The 19,166-nt window shown below is 46.0% G+C and overlaps 1 protein-coding gene and 1 long non-coding RNA gene across 6 annotated transcripts in view; one reads left to right on the top strand and one right to left on the bottom strand.

Annotated features, from left to right (window-relative positions):
* LOC133118129 (uncharacterized) overlaps window positions 1-9,332 on the top strand; it is a 49,163-nt gene extending 39,831 nt beyond the window's left edge. The window contains exons 2-3 of the long non-coding RNA XR_009706367.1: window positions 8,356-8,475; window positions 8,743-9,332. This is a non-coding gene — a long non-coding RNA (uncharacterized LOC133118129). The remainder of the gene's footprint in view (window positions 1-8,355; window positions 8,476-8,742) is intronic.
* LOC133118127 (KH domain-containing RNA-binding protein QKI) overlaps window positions 1-19,166 on the bottom strand; it is a 99,047-nt gene that overhangs the window by 19,971 nt on the left and 59,910 nt on the right. For all 5 annotated transcript variants that reach the window (XM_061227899.1, XM_061227897.1, XM_061227896.1 and 2 more), the window contains exon 4: window positions 17,462-17,605. In XM_061227899.1, coding sequence (XP_061083883.1) covers window positions 17,462-17,605 — 144 coding nt within the window. The remainder of the gene's footprint in view (window positions 1-17,461; window positions 17,606-19,166) is intronic.

Genomic DNA, 19,166 nt, shown 5'->3' with positions numbered 1-19,166 from the left:
AGAAGTAGTACCACAGTATCGACTTCCTGCAAAGTATAAATGACATAGAAAAGTCAAGCGCTGCATTAAGAATAAGTAATGGCGTTCAGAAAGGGACGTGCTATTAGCATGAGGTGTGTGTTTGCTGACATCTCTCCTCAGAGTTCCCCGGAGGACTCTCCTCTAAGACCTGGCCTCAGAGTCAAAGCGTCTCTGAGCAACTGCTGCATCTTTCATCCCGTTCCTACCGTTTTCAAAAAGCATTTTTGTTTTTTTTGTTTTGCAAAGATTAATGGAAAGTTTGGTCTCCCCCCCCCCCCCCCCACAGCCCCCCTTCACCAGGGGTGGTAGAAAGAGGGAGAGAGGGTGAGAGAGAGAGAGAGAGAGAGAGAGAGGGCGAGAGAGAGAGAGGGGGCGAGAGAGAGAGGGCGGAAGAGTGTGAGAGCGAGAGAAAGAAGAAGTGAGAGAGAGTGTGTGTGAGAGAGTGTGAGAGCAAAAGAGAGAAAGGGAGAGAGAGAAAGAGTGTGTGTGAGAGAGAAAGGAGAGTGTGTGAGAGAGTGTGAGAGAGAGCAAAAGAGAAAGGGAGAGAGAGAGAGAAAGAGTGTGTGTGAGAGAGAAAGAGTGTGTGAGAGAGGGAGAGAGAGAAAAAGAGGGTGTGAGAGAGAAAGAGAGAAAGAGAAAGAGAGTGTGTGAGAGAGGGGGAGAGAGAGAGAAAGAGAGAGTGTGTGTGAGAGAGGGAGAGAGAGAGAAAGAGAGAGAGTGTGAGAGAGAGAGAGATAGAGAGAGAGAGCTGACGGGGGAATGAAGACAGATGGGCCAGAGCTCCCCGGCTCTTTAAAAACAGGGGAATTAGGCGGCCGATTCCGGGCCTTTCTGTGAGCGGGACAAACATGTCAGCCGTGCAGACCGGAGCTCTTTGATGACCTGATCCGCGGCGGGCTGAATGCGTTACCAGGGAGACACGACTCCCCCTGTCTGCCCTCTCCCCTGTGTGGCAGGGAGGGGGGTGGGTGCTAGGGGGGTTCAGAGGGGGTGCCACTGAAATCCCAAATGGGTATTATCTAACAGCGCTGGCCAAGCACACGGGAACATTTCTCCAGCACTGGAGCTGGGGGCAGTGTCGGGGAGGTTTTTAAATCCTCACTAGCTGGACCTTTGGGGGTTTTATTATTTAATGGATTTATATATTAATTCATATATTAAACTCTGGGGAGGGTTCAGAACCAACCAACTTAAGGTACTCTCACATTGCATCAAAAACCCTTTATTTCTCACCAATGTCAAAGACAGAAGGCTACACATCAGTACTAGGGGACATTGTCCATGCTGCTGGGATACAGGAGAGATCCACTCGTGTTGTGAAATGTACAGGACCCAAAACCGAACCCAGAGAGAGAGAGAAAGAGAAAGGAGCAGAGAGAGAGAAATATGAATCGGTCACTTCTTCCATGGCTGAGAGAAGAGAAAGAGAAAAGGGGAGGAGAAAAAGTGAGAGAACGATAGAGAATGGAGTGTGTGTGGGAGGGAGAGAGGGAGGAAGAGAGAGAGAGGGGGAGAACATTCACCCCGCTCTGGGTTTCCAAACTCCAGTTGTACACAAAGGCGCTTTTGATGCTCTTTCAGCCTCAAAGCTCCGGAAGACCCGCTTGGTCACGTGACCGCCAGATATCCCTCTGATGTCTGTACATGCATCACAGACTCACCCATGGCCACACATATATGTACACACACACGCACACACACACACACGTACACGGGCAGCCTGTAGCCGAGTGGCTGAGGTACATGACTGGCACCCGGACGTTTGGCGGTCCAAGCCCCGGTGCAGCCGTCATTTCGATAAAAACATCAGCTAAATATCTGTAATATAACGTGACGATTAGACTCCTGCTGTCATTCAACTCCCACATAAGGCATTGCCTTTCGTACATAACCAATCAGGAGCCGTGCTTATTAGCGCTCGTCCTGTTCGCTTTCTTTTAGTCACACAGCTCCCTATCATTCTGTAGTGTAGTTTCAGCAGAAAAAAAAACCACACACACATAGAAAGGTAACAAAATCACTTCTAGAACAATTCCAGGTATCACTGACAGAGCTTACCACTGCTTCTACCATTGCTACTACAACTTGGTACTATTTTCAGTACTACTGCTGTTGCAACAATAACTATAACTGCCGCTAAATTTATGGCCTCTGTCAATGCTACTGTTGATACCTGTGTGGCTGCTGCTGATTTTAGAATGACTACAATTTCAGGCGCTGTGCAAAGCAGTGCCTCTGCCTAAACTCTATCTCCGCTGAGCGGATCAGGCACCGGGAAATAACTACTGCTGTCACACTTCCTCAGAAACGCTCCACCTTCCCACCGCAGCAGCATCGCGACGTCGCCTCCGGGCGCGTACCACGGGCGGCCATTACGGCTCACGGGGGGGATTAGTCCCCCTGTCTTTCCCTGCCGGAGCGGGGAAATAGAGCCTCTCCGTCCTCCATTTGGGCTCAGACGCGGGCGGCTCCCCCGCTCGCTCGCACACGCACGTGTGAGCAGGCACAGACAAACGGGCGAGCGGGAGAGAGAGAGAGAAACACGTCACGCACGGAGCGCGCCGTACCGCGGCGGCGAACAGATGGGGGCTCGCACAGACCGCCGGGGCTCTGCTGTGTTTCTCTCTCTCCCCCCTCTCTTCCCCTCCGCCGATCCTCCACATCCTTTTTTTGATTGATTCTCACAACAAATCACAACGGCGACGCTTTATTTTTTCGTTTCTCCGCGGGACGTGTTGCATTAGGGTTGTACCTGGGTGGGGGAAGCTAGCGGTGCAGTGAGGCTGAAAGGAACAGATTTCTCCCCCCCCCCCCTCCACCTCCACCTCCCTCCCCGGGCCCGTTCCAGGTTCCTCTCGCGTTCACGGATCAGCGGCGCCGGCGTGATTGGGAGACGTGAAACCCGCGCCGGGCGTGTTCTCGGCGCTCCGTGCCGCGCCCGGCTGCGCGTTCTCCGCGGGACGACCTTGGACCGCTCCCAGAGGTCGAGCGGCCCGCGCGCGGCCCCTCTGTGCCAGCTGTCACGGCGGCGTGATGGAGTAGGGTTCGCGAATTCCTAAAAAATGTGATGAATGCGTGGAGCTGTGTACAGCTGTCCACGCTGAAGCTGGCTGGGAAAGTAGAAAATGTAAACTGAAGGGTGGGCCCATTATGCCACTGCTTCCTAACACTGCTCCATCACTTTCTGTCTTTTAACACATTACTGCCCCAAACCCAAAATCAGTATTTTGATATTAGTGACTTCCTTTTGAACTTTTTTCATTACATTACATTACATTACATTACGTGGCATTTAGCAGACGCTCTTATCCAGAGCGACGTACAACAAAGTGCAAATCAAACACAATTTCTTTTTCAGATTTTCTATTTCATGTTGAATACTTTAATTATTGTTCTTTCATTAATTAAGACTGATATTAAGTATGAGAATACATGTAATCCCTTTCAGTGTATGAGTGTGCTGTATTCATATTGTTCTGTAGGTGCACTGTGGGTCTCTAGCATACAAATCCTACTCAATGGTTATGTGGGTCATTGTCCTACTCGAAGATGAAGTGTCTTCAGTGTCTAGCAGACACCGTGTCTAGCAGACATGGTTCTATTCAATATTTATGTGCGTTTTAGTCCTACTCAGTGTTTAAATGGGCCTTCTGCTCCTTCTTGGCGATATTACACACGTGTATTCTTGAGAACAACATTGATGTCCTCCACTTTTATAAGAGCATATAAGAGCGTCTGCTAAGCTACTGAAATGTAATGCATGTGCGCTGTAATCCTACTCAGAGTTTGAATGGGCCTTATGCGCCTTCTTGGCTATATTGCGCACTCGTATTCCCGAGACTAGAATTGATGTCCTCCACTTTTCACTTCTGGATAAGTGCGTCTGCTAAACGACTGCAGCGTAAGTGTGCTGTAGTCTTACTCAATGTTTAAATGTGCAGTGTCTCCAGCACACACACACACACGCAGCCCTCCTCAATGTTTAAATGTGCAGTGTCTCCAGCACACACACACACAGCCCTCCTCAATGTTTAAATGTGCAGTGTCTCCAGCACACACACACACGCAGCCCTCCTCAATGTTTAAATGTGCTTCAGCTCTAGTCCCTGCACCATAAGTAGCTCTATGCGTTCTCGTATAGCGGGAAGAGCATAATTTATTAGAGTACCTCAGTAACTAAAAACATGCAGCGGTATTTTATATGCCTTATATATACCGTTCTATACCCTCTAGGCCATATTTTGCGATAAGTTTCACACAATGAGTCTCGCACAATGAAGCAGAGAGCCGAAAAGGCCTGCTCTTCAGTGTTTATCTACGAGCAGCGCGTGCTGACAAACACATCCGGGAACCTCGTTACACCAAATAACAGCCTATTTCCACTTGGCCCACTTTCCGGATGAGTATCAGGCTGGAGAGTTAACAGAAAGAGACTGGCCCGGGTCCAGGCTGGGGGACAGGGTGGATTCACGGCTGACGCCGACAGGAGCCCCGGCCGGGCGGGGAAATGGGCAATCTGGGGCGGCGTAATGAACTCTGGCCGCGTCGGAAACCCTCACACAGTGAAGAGTAGATGCTGTCCTGAGCACCAGCACATCCCATAGTAAAGCCAGGAGCGCCTTTAGCCACTGCCCTACACACACACACTCACACATACACAAGCACACACACACACACTCACACATACACAAGCACACACACACACACACACACACACTCACACACCCACGCATGCACACACACACACACACGCACACACACACACATACACACACACTCACTCTCGTGTGCACACACACACGCACACACAAATACACATGCACACACACATACACAAGCACACACACACACACATACTCACGCACACACGCACACACACATACATGCACGCACACATACTCACACACGCATGCACACACACACATACATGCACGCAAACACACACACGCACACACACATACATGCACGCACACACACACACACACACACACACACACAAGCACATACACACAATGTGTACATAGGAGGAACACCCCCCTCATTACTAAACCTCCACCCACCTTCAGGGGAGCCAAACCCCCCTTCTCCAAAAGCCTGTAATCCTGTCTGTCACACACCCTTGCCTACTTCTCCACTACACCCCAACCCCCTGCCCCCCACCCCCCACCATCAGATCTCCCCACTCTCTCCCAAAACCACACCCATACATTAATCTGAGATAGAAATACTGCTAAATCTATATGTGCAGGATTTGCTGGGTATGTACACACACGTCAATCATGAGACACTGCGGGTGGATATGACCCCCATAAGCCATTTCCCACTCATCCCACTAACAATTACAGCCATGAGCATGCTCTCACACCATTCCCTGAACGTTGAGGATAAATTCCCAGTGCACACATTTATGCAGTTTCTTAAGCCTTGGAGCAATTTTCACTTTTAAACATGTCATTTAGCTGACGCTCTTACGCAGGGGACAATGTGGAGTTAAGGGCCTTGCTCAAGGGCCCAACAGCTGTGCAGATCTTATTGTCGCAACACCGGGGGGTGAACCACTATGCTATAGGCAGCCTAAACATTCAGGTTAAAAAATAAATAACTTTGCAAATGGTCAGTCATGTTAAAAGAATTCTTGCAATGTTAAAGAAATATGACATTTCAATACTTGCATTCATAACATTCTATGTGTGTATCTGATATTATGCTTTGTCATGACTAATTGATGAACATCAGGAGATGTTGCCAGCGAGTCTGTACATGACATGCCTGGGATGTTTTTGTGTGAATTAGAACTGGGAACAGTAAAATGTTCGAAGAGCGTTTGGGGAACAGCGTTCTCAGAACCAGATGGCGATCTAACCGGATTCTTCACAAACGTCCTGCAAATGCTGTTAGCTTGGGGAATTGTGGGTATTAACCAGTAAAAATATTATCTTCATATTGTCAAAGAGAGGCCTTAAATGTGATCTATTCACGCACAGTGTCTTGGAAGTACAGTTTTATCACAAAGAGGGAACCGAATGGGATCGCCAGATGGAAATAACAGCGTCCAAACTCAGCTGAAAAATTCCATTCTCCGGCATTCTTGGCAGCAGTACGACAATTAAGATGAAAACTACTGCTTGGCTGAAAACTACACGTCCCTTATTCTGGGCTCATCAGAGTGTTGGACACTGAGATGATATAAAACAATGGTCTTATTCGAAGCTGGAGGCAAGAAAACCCGAAATTACTCGCAGGAGAGGGGAGGAAAGTGAACTTCAAGCCGTCTTCAAGCTCAAAGAATGCGCGCGTCTTAGCATCGGAATTATCTGTATGTGCAGCTGCGTGTGTAGGTGTACGCGTACATGTAAAAACACTGTTTTGCCGTTCACGCCGTTCGTACCGAATACGAAATGTAACGTGTTCGAAAAATCTCATTATTTCAAACCCTAAATAGCTTGGCTGTGCCCAAAAAATACGGGAGAAAACACCCGGAGGAATGGAGTTGTGATTCTGTTCTGCGCTCCATTCTGAAAACAAAGAGACGTGTGTTTGTCGAGCCGTGAGATGGTTCTGGGGATAAGGACACTTCCGTGTGGAGTTTAGATAAATACCGTGAGCATTTTCCGAGCGGCTGTGTGCGTGCGCGCGCTGCGGTGTGAGGTCAGCCCTGTGCGCTCGGCGCGGGTGACGAATGAGGCGCCAGGTGTTCCCCTATCGCTGAACCCCAGTCGCACAGCTCCCACCCAAAAAACAGGCAGCGCTCCAAGCTCTGTCTGCGCCGCTGTGCTTCGTGGTAGGGAGGGAGGTGAGACGGTGTTTCCCTCCAGATTGTGTTTTTTAACAACGAGGACTCCAGTGTAGGTATTTCAGCAGAAGTCCGGCTGCCAGGTCAGGATAGCCAGTCTGAGGGGTTGTCAGGAGGAGGTGGGATGGGGGGTTGGAGGTGGGGGGGGGGGGGGTAGGGGGGTCCATTGTGCTCGCACAGGTCTGGGTGACAAACATCCCATTGCCCGGCTGGCTGAGATGCTATTTGTGTTTCCTAGGAGGGAGTGTGTTTCCCATTTAAACTCCACTTTATCTCTGGGCTGACGATTAGAGTGGCCTGTATCTGGCCAGATCCTGGGCCAGGAGCCAGGCTGGCCCAGCAGACAGACAGCAGTTTAATTAAAGAAGTGCCTTCAGCACTGGCCGTTTAGGCCCATCGCTGGTGGAAACGACGGGTTTGGGGGAGGGGGGGGGAGAGACTGAGGATATCAGCAGCAGCAGCATTCTGGAAGGTTCCGGAAATCGACGTCTGTCCGCAGAGTGGGATTTATACCTGCGCTGTTCCGGCGTGGCGATCAGATTCTTAAATAAAGGTTTGGGCCCAAAGGGTCCATGCAGATGGTGTTAGACATCGGATTTGCCTTTTCTCACGACGTGGTGTCTACTTAACCCTGCAACATTTTCCGTTTTCATCTCCTGTGTACGATCTCACAGGAGTACGACGGGCTACCTTGTCCCTTGTCCGTTTCAATACTTTTAACTTCAGCCCGGGGGGGGCATTACAACAGTGGGCAAAAAAAACCCTTTATCCACAGCCATGATAAAGTGGAAGTCTTTTATCGACACTTCAAAGTGATGTCTAATTGACATTAGTGAAAGAAAAAAAAATTAAGTAGCAATCGAAATGTATCGTGAGTTTGAAAGGTTGACCGCCTTGAATCTATGAAGCTCTCAGAAATGCGGCCTGCATAAGTGGTTGAATTGTTATATTTTCATTTTTACCCACAGACTTCCCACAGTCTTCACACAGATGTAGCAGCTGCCGTTCAGACTGAATATGTTGTTTGAATGCCAAAAGGCCAGATGTGGGGTAATGATTCAGGAAGTTGAATTGTAGCGGCTTTCAGCGAAGTTGCACTCCAGAACAGAGTACTTAACCTGAGCTGCTCTGACAATCATTCCCCCATTTTAAAGGTATTGAGAGTGGCAGCTAAATACAAGAAAAGGAATTAAATTAATAATAAAAAGTACTTAATATATCAACTTATTTTAACAGACAAAAACAGGTATGAAGTCAATATAAACCTTAACCTTTTCCTTTCACTGCTGATGGTTGCTGTGAAACAACCTTTTTTTTTTGTATGGAATTACCCTTCCCAAGCTACATTAGCGCATCCAAAGGGAACACACACACACACACACACACACACACACAGGCAAACACACACACACACACCAAGGTACACACACACAAACTTCACTGCACTTCGATGCAGAATCAAAGATGTTTGTCGAGGTTTTTGAATTGGTTTCAATGCCATTGATGGTAATTGCCCACACTCTACCAATTACAACCCTCAGCCAACAGCAGCAGAAACACAAAAGCCACTGACGATGATGACAACGATGATTATGATAATGATGAGAACGATGATGATTATGACGATGACAATGATGATGGTGAAGATGATGATGATGATGGTAATGATAATGATGGTGATAATGATGAAGATGACAATGGTAATGATAATGATGATGATGATGATGATTATGAAGATGATGGTTATGATGATAATGATGATGATGATGATGATGATGATGATGGTTATGATGATGATGATGATGATAATGATGATGATGATGGTTATGATGATAATGATGATCATGATAATGGTTATGATGATGGTGATGATGATGATGACGATGATGAAGCCTGTGGAGGATGGATGATGTTGTTTGACCCCGCAGATGTGGGACACACAGCCGTGAACAGCGACCCCAGAGCAGGGGGCTTCCGGCCGGAGGCTGCACCCCTGTCAAATATCTGTGTGGGCCCCCAAGTCCCCAGGCCTGGAGCTCTTTATATCACCCACCTGCAGCAAGCTCTACACAAACACCAGAGCTCTCCAAACACATGCATTTATTTTCACGGTTATTATGTCCTTTATTCCCACCTCACATGGTGGACCACCGCTGCTGACAAACACAACTCTTTAAAGCCCCCCCCTCTAAAATACAGCATGTTGACACGGAGAAAGAAACGACAACGCATAAGCCCTTGGCATGTGCGATATCCTGTTTTTTTTTAATTTTTTTGAAAAACTGAACAGAAGAGAGAAAAAAGAAGAACACATTAATTCAGCAATAAAAGCTGGTGTTGACTATTCATTTAGGACATTGTTTAATGTTGTGCTTTTCCGTTTCATCCAGCAATGAACCAAAGCGTAAATAAAGGTGAACTATTATGTGTCATATCTAATCTGTACTTAGCTCATAGTTTATGGGGCGTTTTACTGACTGAAGAGAATGCATTTTACAATGCATTAAACTGTCCCGTTGGCTGCTACACACATTTCCGTTCTTTATATTCTTTAGTTTTTGATATGGCTTTTGTGCCTCATGTATCATGAAGATAAACCTCTGATAGATTTCACTGATTGATTTGTCCATAGGGGACTATTTTACTAGCAACCATCTTTGTGTAAAATCTGTAAATTGCAGATTTCTCCAGTGTTTCAACTGTTGACAAGATTACGGGGGTCAATTGTCTACCACAAACTCACCTTCAGATCAATAATTGGTATCTATTGAATATCAATTCTTGAATATGCGCTGTTATAACGCCTACCCCATGCTAGGGGTTGAAGTATCAGTCTGTTGCTTTTATTCATGTTCTTAAGACTATTTCACAATTAATATTCAAGATTTTGATTTCTGCCAAAGAATGTTAATGTTAATGTTAGCTCAAGAGAGTTTCACGTTTGGTTTTGGGTTTCATCCATTGATATCTAAACCGTCATCATCAAAGTTTAAAAAAGTAAGCTGCTAACAAGTTGCTATACTGAAACAATAGCAACATGTCACATTCAGGCAGGCTAGTATGAAACTTCAGTGAAGACTGTCCGAATATGACTGTTTTTGTAGTTGAAATGTAGCAACTTGCTTTTCAAAGCACATGACAGCTTCAAATGACACAGTTGAGATATTAATAGATGACACACTTGACACATAGAACAAAACGTTAACCACAGACCTTATGATAAATGAAAAACCCTCGACCAGTGGTTCCTAAACTTGGTCCTGGGGCCCCTGTGTATGCTGGATTTTGTTCAAAACTTTAATAAGATGTACATTTGTCTTCATTATGTGCTATTGATGTTCCATGGGATTATCTGCCCTCATTTTGCCAGACATAGCCATGCATGCCATGAAAAGTAAAATTCCTCTGTACATATTGTGCTTGTTCTGCTATATTGCAAGCAATTACATAAAAAAATTTAATTTGATAACTGATCAAATGAAAGAGTGTGGTGAATCAATTGGCTCCTAACTAGTGACATTGTGGACACCTGGCCACTAAAACTAACCACCTGGCAGATAATACAGAATTAAAAAACAAAGCAAATGATAACGGGCATTGAGTTGATCAATTTAATGAAAAAAATGGAAAGAGATGAAAAGGATGTGTTCAGCAACCTAATTAGAAACCTATCGATTTACCTCAGTCTATCATTTCATAAAAAAATCTAATCCCACTGAACATCAATAGCACATAATTAAGAAAAAATAACTGGTTGTTAAAGTTCTGGAATTCAAATATGTGTTTGGAACGAGAACCAGCCTACACAGGACTGAGTTTAGGAACCACTGCCATCTTGGTCCTGGAGAGCCGCAGGGTCTGCTGGTTTTTATTTTTTGCCTTAATAGCAGCTACCAATTCAGAACCAAGAAACCAGGTGAGGTGAGTTAAGTGTGTAATTACCTGCTTTAATTGATCAATTAAGTGCTGAGTAACGACAAAAGCCAGCACACCCTGCCAGTCTCCAGGACCACGAATGAAGACCACTGCCCCTGATATATATAGGAAAGAAGCATTGGAAATCTACTGAAGGAACCCACTGCTCAAAAATGGTAGCTCCCGGGTTTTAGGACTACAAACTGTGGATAGATTTAATGAGGCACATGCAGGCCTAAAAGAGACAAGTTGGTTGTCCTTGACTGCTACTCAATACAATAATAAGTGATTTTCAACTCTGAGAGGTGTTTTTATTTTTTACAGAGAAAGAAAAGCTTGTTTAGTTTTATTAACGCTGTCAAGCTCTTACGATTCTTTCTGGTGGTAGTTACCTATGAACACCTATGTTACCTATGAATACCCATAACAGAAACCTTCTTCATCGGCAGAGGAACAAATATTAGCCTGCGTGAAGCTCAGGACTCTGGACAGAACCATGGACCAAGCCAACTCCGCATTCCCCGTGACTTGGAGAGGCTTGTCAACAGCTTCCACATTGGAGCAGTCAGTCCCAGCGTGAGGTAGTGTCGAAATATTCACTAAGGTAAGACAAATTATCTTTTGTTTTATTAATTGTGCTGATGGTCCATAAACAGCACGCTGTTTGTGGGTAAATAATCTACCGCAATGTTTCGATGAGCCTAGGTAATCGGGAGCAAAGGTCATTGCCCTTCCATAACAGATGCTGTGTTCTTATATCTGGCACTCCTTCCTCTTGTTCTAATTCATGTTGTATTCATTTTGGTTTTAGCATACATTTGAATGGTTTTGTTTCTCTTATGGGTTGCTACGAAGCAGCCTGTATGTATTCATCATTTTTGTAGGTTACACTTGGTTCTTGGTTTTGCATAAGTCGGTTATCTTGCACTTCTGAATGTTGTATCCACACTCTCTGGCCTGGGAAAGTCCTTCGCCAGCTCTGGCACTCTTCCTCATCACGGTATTAACCGGGTGAACGCACTGATATTTCTGCTATATTGTAAGTTGCTCCGGTAATGGCATCTGCTAAGTGAATGTAACGCAATGTAAAAACAGTGCACCTGTCCACTGTGAGTTAATCCTCTCTCATACTACAATAACGCCGTACGTAATGCAATATCATTTTATTCTTTCCACCACTGGCACTTCAACACCAACAATTCCATCTCTTTGTGCTTTTATTATTATGTTACTGCTGAGGCAGCGGGCGTCTCTGGCCTGTGGACACAAAATTACCGCGGTTCCACCTGGCCAAAGCGGCCCTGTACCGCCGCTTAAAACGTCACTCAATCTGTATGTTAATTTCAGAAGGGATTAGGAAGTGCTTTTAGGGGAGGCGAATGGCACTTCGGTGGCTATCTTTCTATGAATGGACGGGAGAGAAATCCCTCTCCTCACTCCGTAGCCTGTGATGAGCCCTGGACAATGGGATGATTCTGCAGGGACACGCAGCGCCCGGACCTGGCTGTGTTTTGGACTCGGGGGGTGAAGGCCCGGTCAGTCTCGACAGTAGCTAGTGGGTGTAGTGGGAGCATGGGGTTTGGAGATGGGGTGGGAGGGGGAGATTCCTGGTCCTGGTATTCGGAGTGCTGTTTCCATGCTTCCCAGACGGGACGGTATGGGGGCCGTCTTTTCTTGGTACCTGTTTTTAAGTCTCGGTAGTGTCCTTTGGGGGGGGGTTGGAGCGGGGTGTTGCCATAGCAGCCGAGCAGGACGGGTATGGCGGCTGCTCTTTGCTAGCAGTACCATGGTAACTTCAGGGCTTCTGTGGGGAAGCGTTACCATGGCAGCCCAGTGGCATGGCTTGCAGAAGCATCCAGAATGCCGGGCAGCCGTTACTGGGGCGGCGGTAAGACAAAGCCCCGGCCTGGGGGGGGGGCTCCGTTTGGGGGAGAGGAGGCCCCCCGCCCCGGCGCGGTCACGCGCTGTGTGTGGCTGGCAGGCCCCAGGGACGGGCTGTCCGGTCTGAGACGGTGTGCAAGTGACACGATGAGGCGGACAGGGCTACACTCACACAGCGGACACGCCGTCACTGCCGCGGATATGCTGCATCTCGCGTTTCAGCCGTCACGCCACGGTAAAAATAGCTACCTGGACGGCGTTTGTCCCCTGCCACGTACTCTACGCGGCCGTGGCATTGCCCATCCCTCTAAAAGAAAACAATGAAGTGGTTTTTTTCCCCCCCACTCCTGCACTCAGGTCTGTTCGGCAGTGTCTCCCCGTGGTACTGTATGTCCTTTTACCTGGACCAGTCAGGCACTCCTGTTAGCCGCCGTCTCTGTTCTGAGGCACCGTTTTAAGCTCTTCGGCTACGTCGTCAGTTTAAACATTCACATCATCCGCGTGACTGCCGTGTATAGCTACACTCACCTCGAGTTAATGTCTCCAAATCATGTCATGAAATGACAGCTCGTAAACTGTATTTAATTGGCTTGCTACAATGCGATATTGGCAATGTGATTTTAGTTTTGGTTTAAATAATCTGTTGGAGCAAGGATAGCAATGAATAAATTAAAGCTTTTATACACTACTTTTTAATTAATTGTATTGTACAGCATAAATTAAAAATGAGTTTAAGACTAAATATTAGTATCCATTTTAAATATGAATGCATTCACATCTGAGAACAACTGCTATAGTCGCTTTAAATCAACAATCTCTGCACTTCCCAGTATCTGTGATTTATTTCGTCATGGTATAAATAAAGAGTTTCGGTATAAACAATCTCACAGCCGTATACTTTAGTCCCTGGTGATTTTGATTGTAGAAATGAGAAGTGCTTTTACAGAGTGCTTTTTGGCCTTTACGCCCTCCTGTCGAATTTGATTTCGGCTTTATTGCCTTCTGATTCAGCCACAGTGCCACACAGTCCTTGTCCTAAAACCGATGATGTTATACACCCCCTTTCAGAATGTGTTGAGCAAACCCATTGTAAATCACATTTTGGTGTGATGTCTCTCACTCTCACACATTACTTCCCAGCAAAATGCCTATCATTAAATGAACCCTGGGAGTGCCCACTGCACTGAAGGTACATTACGATACCCTGAGGACTAATACAAACACTGCCTTTTCTGAAATAACACTTAGCTGTGTGTACACACTGTATAAAAAAAATGAGAGAAACACAAAACGACAACAAGAAGCCGCCGTAGGAGGGGATGTTGTTATGATAATAAGCTCTCGTCTGCTTGTGTGACTGGTCTCCCGTGTGTGACTTGGGTTAGCGGAGCCGCGGAGCTGGCAGGCCGTTAGCCTCAGCTGGCTAATTAGTGTGCGGAGCGGGGTGTGGGAGCTGGGAGTCGGCTAACCCAGCCAGGATGCGGGCCCTGACCCCACTGTCTTGTGGCCTGCATTAATATATTCAGAGTAATTAAATCAATTATAGCCACCACGCTGGTCATGCTCTCTGTATTACAGCTGATATCTGTGCATGGCGACTGGGCACATTCATATTCAGCTCCCCTGCACTCCCCACTGCCAGCCTCTGCTCCTGCTCCTGCTCCCTACTCTCTCTCACACACACACACTCTCACACACACACACACTCACACACACTCTCTCTCACACACACACTCACACACACTCACACACACTCACACACACTCACACACACTCACACACACTCACTCACACTCTCACACTCTCACACCCTCTCACACACCCTCTCACACACACTCTCACACACACTCTCACACACACTCTCACACACACTCTCACACACACTCTCACACACACTCTCACACACACTCCCACACTCTCTCACACACTCTCTCACACACACACACCCTCTTACACACACTCTCTCACACACACACACACACGCAACACACGCAACACACACACACACACACACTTGCACACACTCGCACACCCACACACACTCACACACACTCACTCACCCACACACAGTCTCTCACACACTCCAATAGTGTGTATGTGTGCATTTCTGTGTGTTTGTTCTTTTTTTTTTCATTTCCTTTTTGTCACAAGTGAAACTATGATGGCACACTTCATTCTTATGAAAGAGGAAGTTCCTCAGGAAGCTGGCCGATTGTGTCATCTCAGTCTGTATTGGAATCTCTGCAGCATCCTCTATAGAAAGTAGAATGATCTAAGCTCACAACTAATTCCAATGAGGCATTTTCCGGAGATTGCAAACAGAAATATGTTGTTTCAGCCTTTTGGACTCAAGTTAACCTCCCTGATACACATCACATGGTTTTGTAATTCACTGGGAAATCGTCACAATTGGCTTATCTCATCCGGATATCGTGTGTATTTCTGTCAGTGATTGGAGTTTTATTTACGCCTCTTCCTGTACATGCAACGCCGCATTATGAATGCTGGTCAAAGGGGGAGGAAAGGACTGGGTTCGTGGGTTCCTGTTTTGTGTCGTCTTTATTAAGCCTTTAGCAGGTTTCTGTTAAAAACATCATTCTTCTGCTTAAATGCGATAGCCAAGGAGGTGACATCAGTCCCGCAAGGAGGAACACGACCACTTCTGCGCTGAGATCAATGAATGTGAATTACATGCATAATAGTTGTAATAGTTTTAACTTAACAATGACAAGAACACGCCATTCAGCTCAAGTGCCACTGAAGTATCTTAGTTTAACTAAAAGCTAGCTAAAAGGTCTTGAAAACGCCCGGAGATTCTGCCTCTACTACATTTACCCTTGGCTAATTTCCATTTACGCCCCCTCACTCTGCTGACGGAACTCAACCTGAAGAATCTCTTGTAGTTCACTTGAATCGCTTTCATGAATTTAGTTTTGGTATTGACTGCTTTGAATTTGACGTGTCGGGTCTTTTATACACCGAGGTTACAGGCGTTCCTGTCGGTTGGCATTCTGTGCAATGCAGAAGTCAAGGGCTGTGCAATTAACAGTAATTGGTCTAAAAGGGCAACTGCTCTGAAACCGAGTAAATCATGTTCTCATGAAAGCCTTCACAGAAAACATCCAAATACCAACCTGAAGTGCTTATTTCACCATTTTGGCAGAAATTTAGAGACCATCTATCTAAGTCGAACAGAGATTGGAGAGCAAATCCATTTTTAATGGAGATGGCTATGGCATTTAAATGTTTGCCAATGAATCAAGTCGCTATTTTTTTTTCAGCTGGGTAGACTATACCTGCCAAAATGGATACCCTGTGAATCCTGATTTGATACAGTGTGGGGATTCTGCAGGAACAGACCGCAGAATTATTGGCTGATGAATTTAAACGTCTCCCTCCTCCGATCATCCATTACTATGGGAGGCCTCAGGGGCAGAACATGAAGGCTTATTACCCCCGTTCACTGAGCGCGATGTTAGCATCCATGCTACTGAAACACACACACACACACACACACACACACACACACACACACGTACAGGCTATACGCATGCTTACATTTAGCATAAGTTCTTATCCAGTGATTACGTTTAACATTTGCTATGCATTTAAAAAAATATATTGAATCATTTTCATTCCATTCCAGCAGCTGGATATTTACTACTGCTCAAGGGTACCAGTGTTAATGGCTCAAAATGTTGGGAATTGAACCTGTGCCAGAGTCAAGTCAAGTTTCCTAGCCATTGTGCTATACTTCACATTTCACAGCCTTCAAGTGTACAAACACACACATGCACGCACACCATTATGCTAACCGAATTCACATCGCAAGAGCTATGAATGCGTTGGCAGTCGAGGTGGTTCAGATCTCTGAAAGTGATTTCAAAATGCCCCAATTTGAATAAATACTTGAAAAACTATTGATTGGAATTGTTACTTAAAACAAGGTACGCTTATCTTTTAAATTGACAGACATTTTGAAGGAACAAACAAGTCCAAGTCAAGCAACAAGCAAGCCGGCAATAACAGAACAGGAGTAATTTTCTGACCCCCCCCCCCCACCCTGTGGGCTCTATCTGATTTTCCTTTGGCCTTCCTAAAATGAAATATTTTTTACTTGACACCACATCGATTTCTTTATCTCTGCTACTGCATGTCCCTTTGTATAATTGTGAGAGCGCGTCAAATGTATTTCATCAACAGAATGGCGGACTCACTTCAGCTAATGCCGTTTCTGAATGGGTCATAATGACGAGATGCCCAGCACTTACTGCTGGAGTAATGGTAGCAAAGGGCACATGAACTCAATACTTCTTACAGAAGTAACCAGCTGCAGGACACTAACTGACCACTTACTTTTAACTAGTGGAAGGGCTCTCAACACTTACTAAAGAAGTAACTAACAGAAGGGCACTTCAAATCAACACTCGATGTGGAAGTAACTAACAGAAGGGCACTTCAAATCAACACTTACTATAGAAGTAACTAACAGAAGGGCACTTCAAATCAACACTCGATGTGGAAGTAACTAACAGAAGTGCACTTCAAATCAACACTCGATGTGGAAGTAACTAGCAGAAGGGCACTTCAAATCAACACTCGATGTGGAAGTAACTAGCAGAAGGGCACTTCAAATCAACACTCGATGTGGAAGTAACTAGCAGAAGGGCACTTCAAATGAACACTCGATGTGGAAGTAACTAACAGAAGAGCACTTCAAATCAACACTCGATGTGGAAGTGACTAGCAGAAGGGCACTTCAAATCAACACTCGATGTGGAAGTGACTAGCAGAAGGGCACTTAGTGACATTAGTGACGATAACAGAAGAGCACTTTAACACGGCACTTACTGCAGGCACCAGCAGCTTCTTGACCTCCTCGACGGCCCGTTTGAGTTTGATCTCGGCTCGGTTCTGGGCGTCCTCCACAGTGATGAGCACGTGCAGGTCCTCGTTCAGGTGCTCCCAGTTGGGCTTCCCTCGGTTCTGCTCCTCCTTCGGGAAGCACAGAAACAAGAGAGAGAGAGAGAGAGAGAGAGAGAGAGAGCTCTGAGTTACGGAGCGGAAACACAACGCGGACGCCGTGTCGCGCTGTAATTACGGCAGCGGGACTTGTTTCGCGCCGCGGCGCGTTCACGACGCCCTTGCAGGGCTCCCTTTTAAAGCTCTCTCTTCTCCACGCTTTTTGGAATCAGCGGTTTTACCGCACCCTCGGGTCCCTGCTATTACACTGCGGCTACATGGGTAGCGCGGCGGTTTAATGGCCTCTGTGCCACTCACGCTGAAGCCCATGTGGCGCTGCAGGATAGCCAACCGTTAGCCCATCGCTGAGTCTCTCGCTAACGGCTGGGACTGGAACCCTGCTGGTCCTTCGACAGGTATGTTAGGTAGGGGGCGCTCATGCAGACCAACTTACAGGAAACCGCTGCCAGAAAAAATAGGCCATCTTAAAATGCCATGATTTTTGGAATTTTGACTTTTGCCATTCAATGTTCAAAAGGCTATAGGTGTTTTTATATAAATAGAACAAAGAACCATGGGATTTCTGACTCCAAAGCATTTTTGGATAGGCGTCGACTCTTCTTGGTAACTACAGGTGTGATTTTTGAGGATTGCGGACTTGCACTAATATGTTCGGTGTTTATCTGGATGCCTTGGCATGGAATCAGTGGCCTGGCTGAGAACAGCCCCCCCCCCCCCCCCCCCCATAAAAGGAGACTTCAGAGCCCAGGACCCCGCAGCCCCGGAGTGAATTGCTCCATTGTGTTTATAAACAAAGGTCTCGGCCTTTTAAAACGCCCTTTTAAAACTAAAAAGTAAGGCATTTTGAAACCGGAATCCAATGACTGGTATTCATTTGCCATTCTGTCATTTTTTTTTTTTTTTTAGTTTGTGTTTACTTTCCATGGAGGTTCCGCTTCAGCCCATGTGACCCCCGAGCAGGAAAAAGCTGCTGACTCCCCATCACAGTTTACCATTCCTGTCACTCACCTGCCCGCTTCATACAGCCTGAACTCGGCTGGCCCGCTAGCGGGCATAGCAGCACTGCCTCAGTGGGGATTTGAGCCAGCAATCCTCCGCTCCTACACTGTAGCGCATAATAACATAATGTTCATCAGGCAGCCTTCATGTCCCCATAAGAGCCATGCAGGTGGCAAAAATATGCACCCATTAGTGTTACACACTCAAGACAGCTCTGTCTCAACTGTATATAATACTGTATATAATACAGTAAACTGTATATAATAAAATGGGTACATGGTCATTATTTACAATAGTCGAAATATCAACAATATCTATGTACAAACCTAAAATGCTAACGAAAAGAAAGCTTACTATGAGATTACCGCAGTTCATTTCATTATCTCTTTTAATGAGAAAAAACACCAACATATTGTACATTTTATACACACAATATATGGAAAGAAATGACCTTTCTAAATGACACATCCTGAGCAGTCTAGTTCTGGTAAATATGCACTGTGTTTTATTGCTTTCGCAGTCAAATGGAGAGGTGCTCGGTCTCAGTGGAATGTGTTGTTTACAAAGGCGGAGA

Source organism: Conger conger, chromosome 18, assembly GCF_963514075.1.
Source record: "Conger conger chromosome 18, fConCon1.1, whole genome shotgun sequence".
NCBI lineage: Eukaryota > Metazoa > Chordata > Actinopteri > Anguilliformes > Congridae > Conger > Conger conger.
The sequence above is the reverse complement of the archived record's forward strand: the minus strand, read 5'-3'. Positions and strand labels throughout refer to the sequence as shown.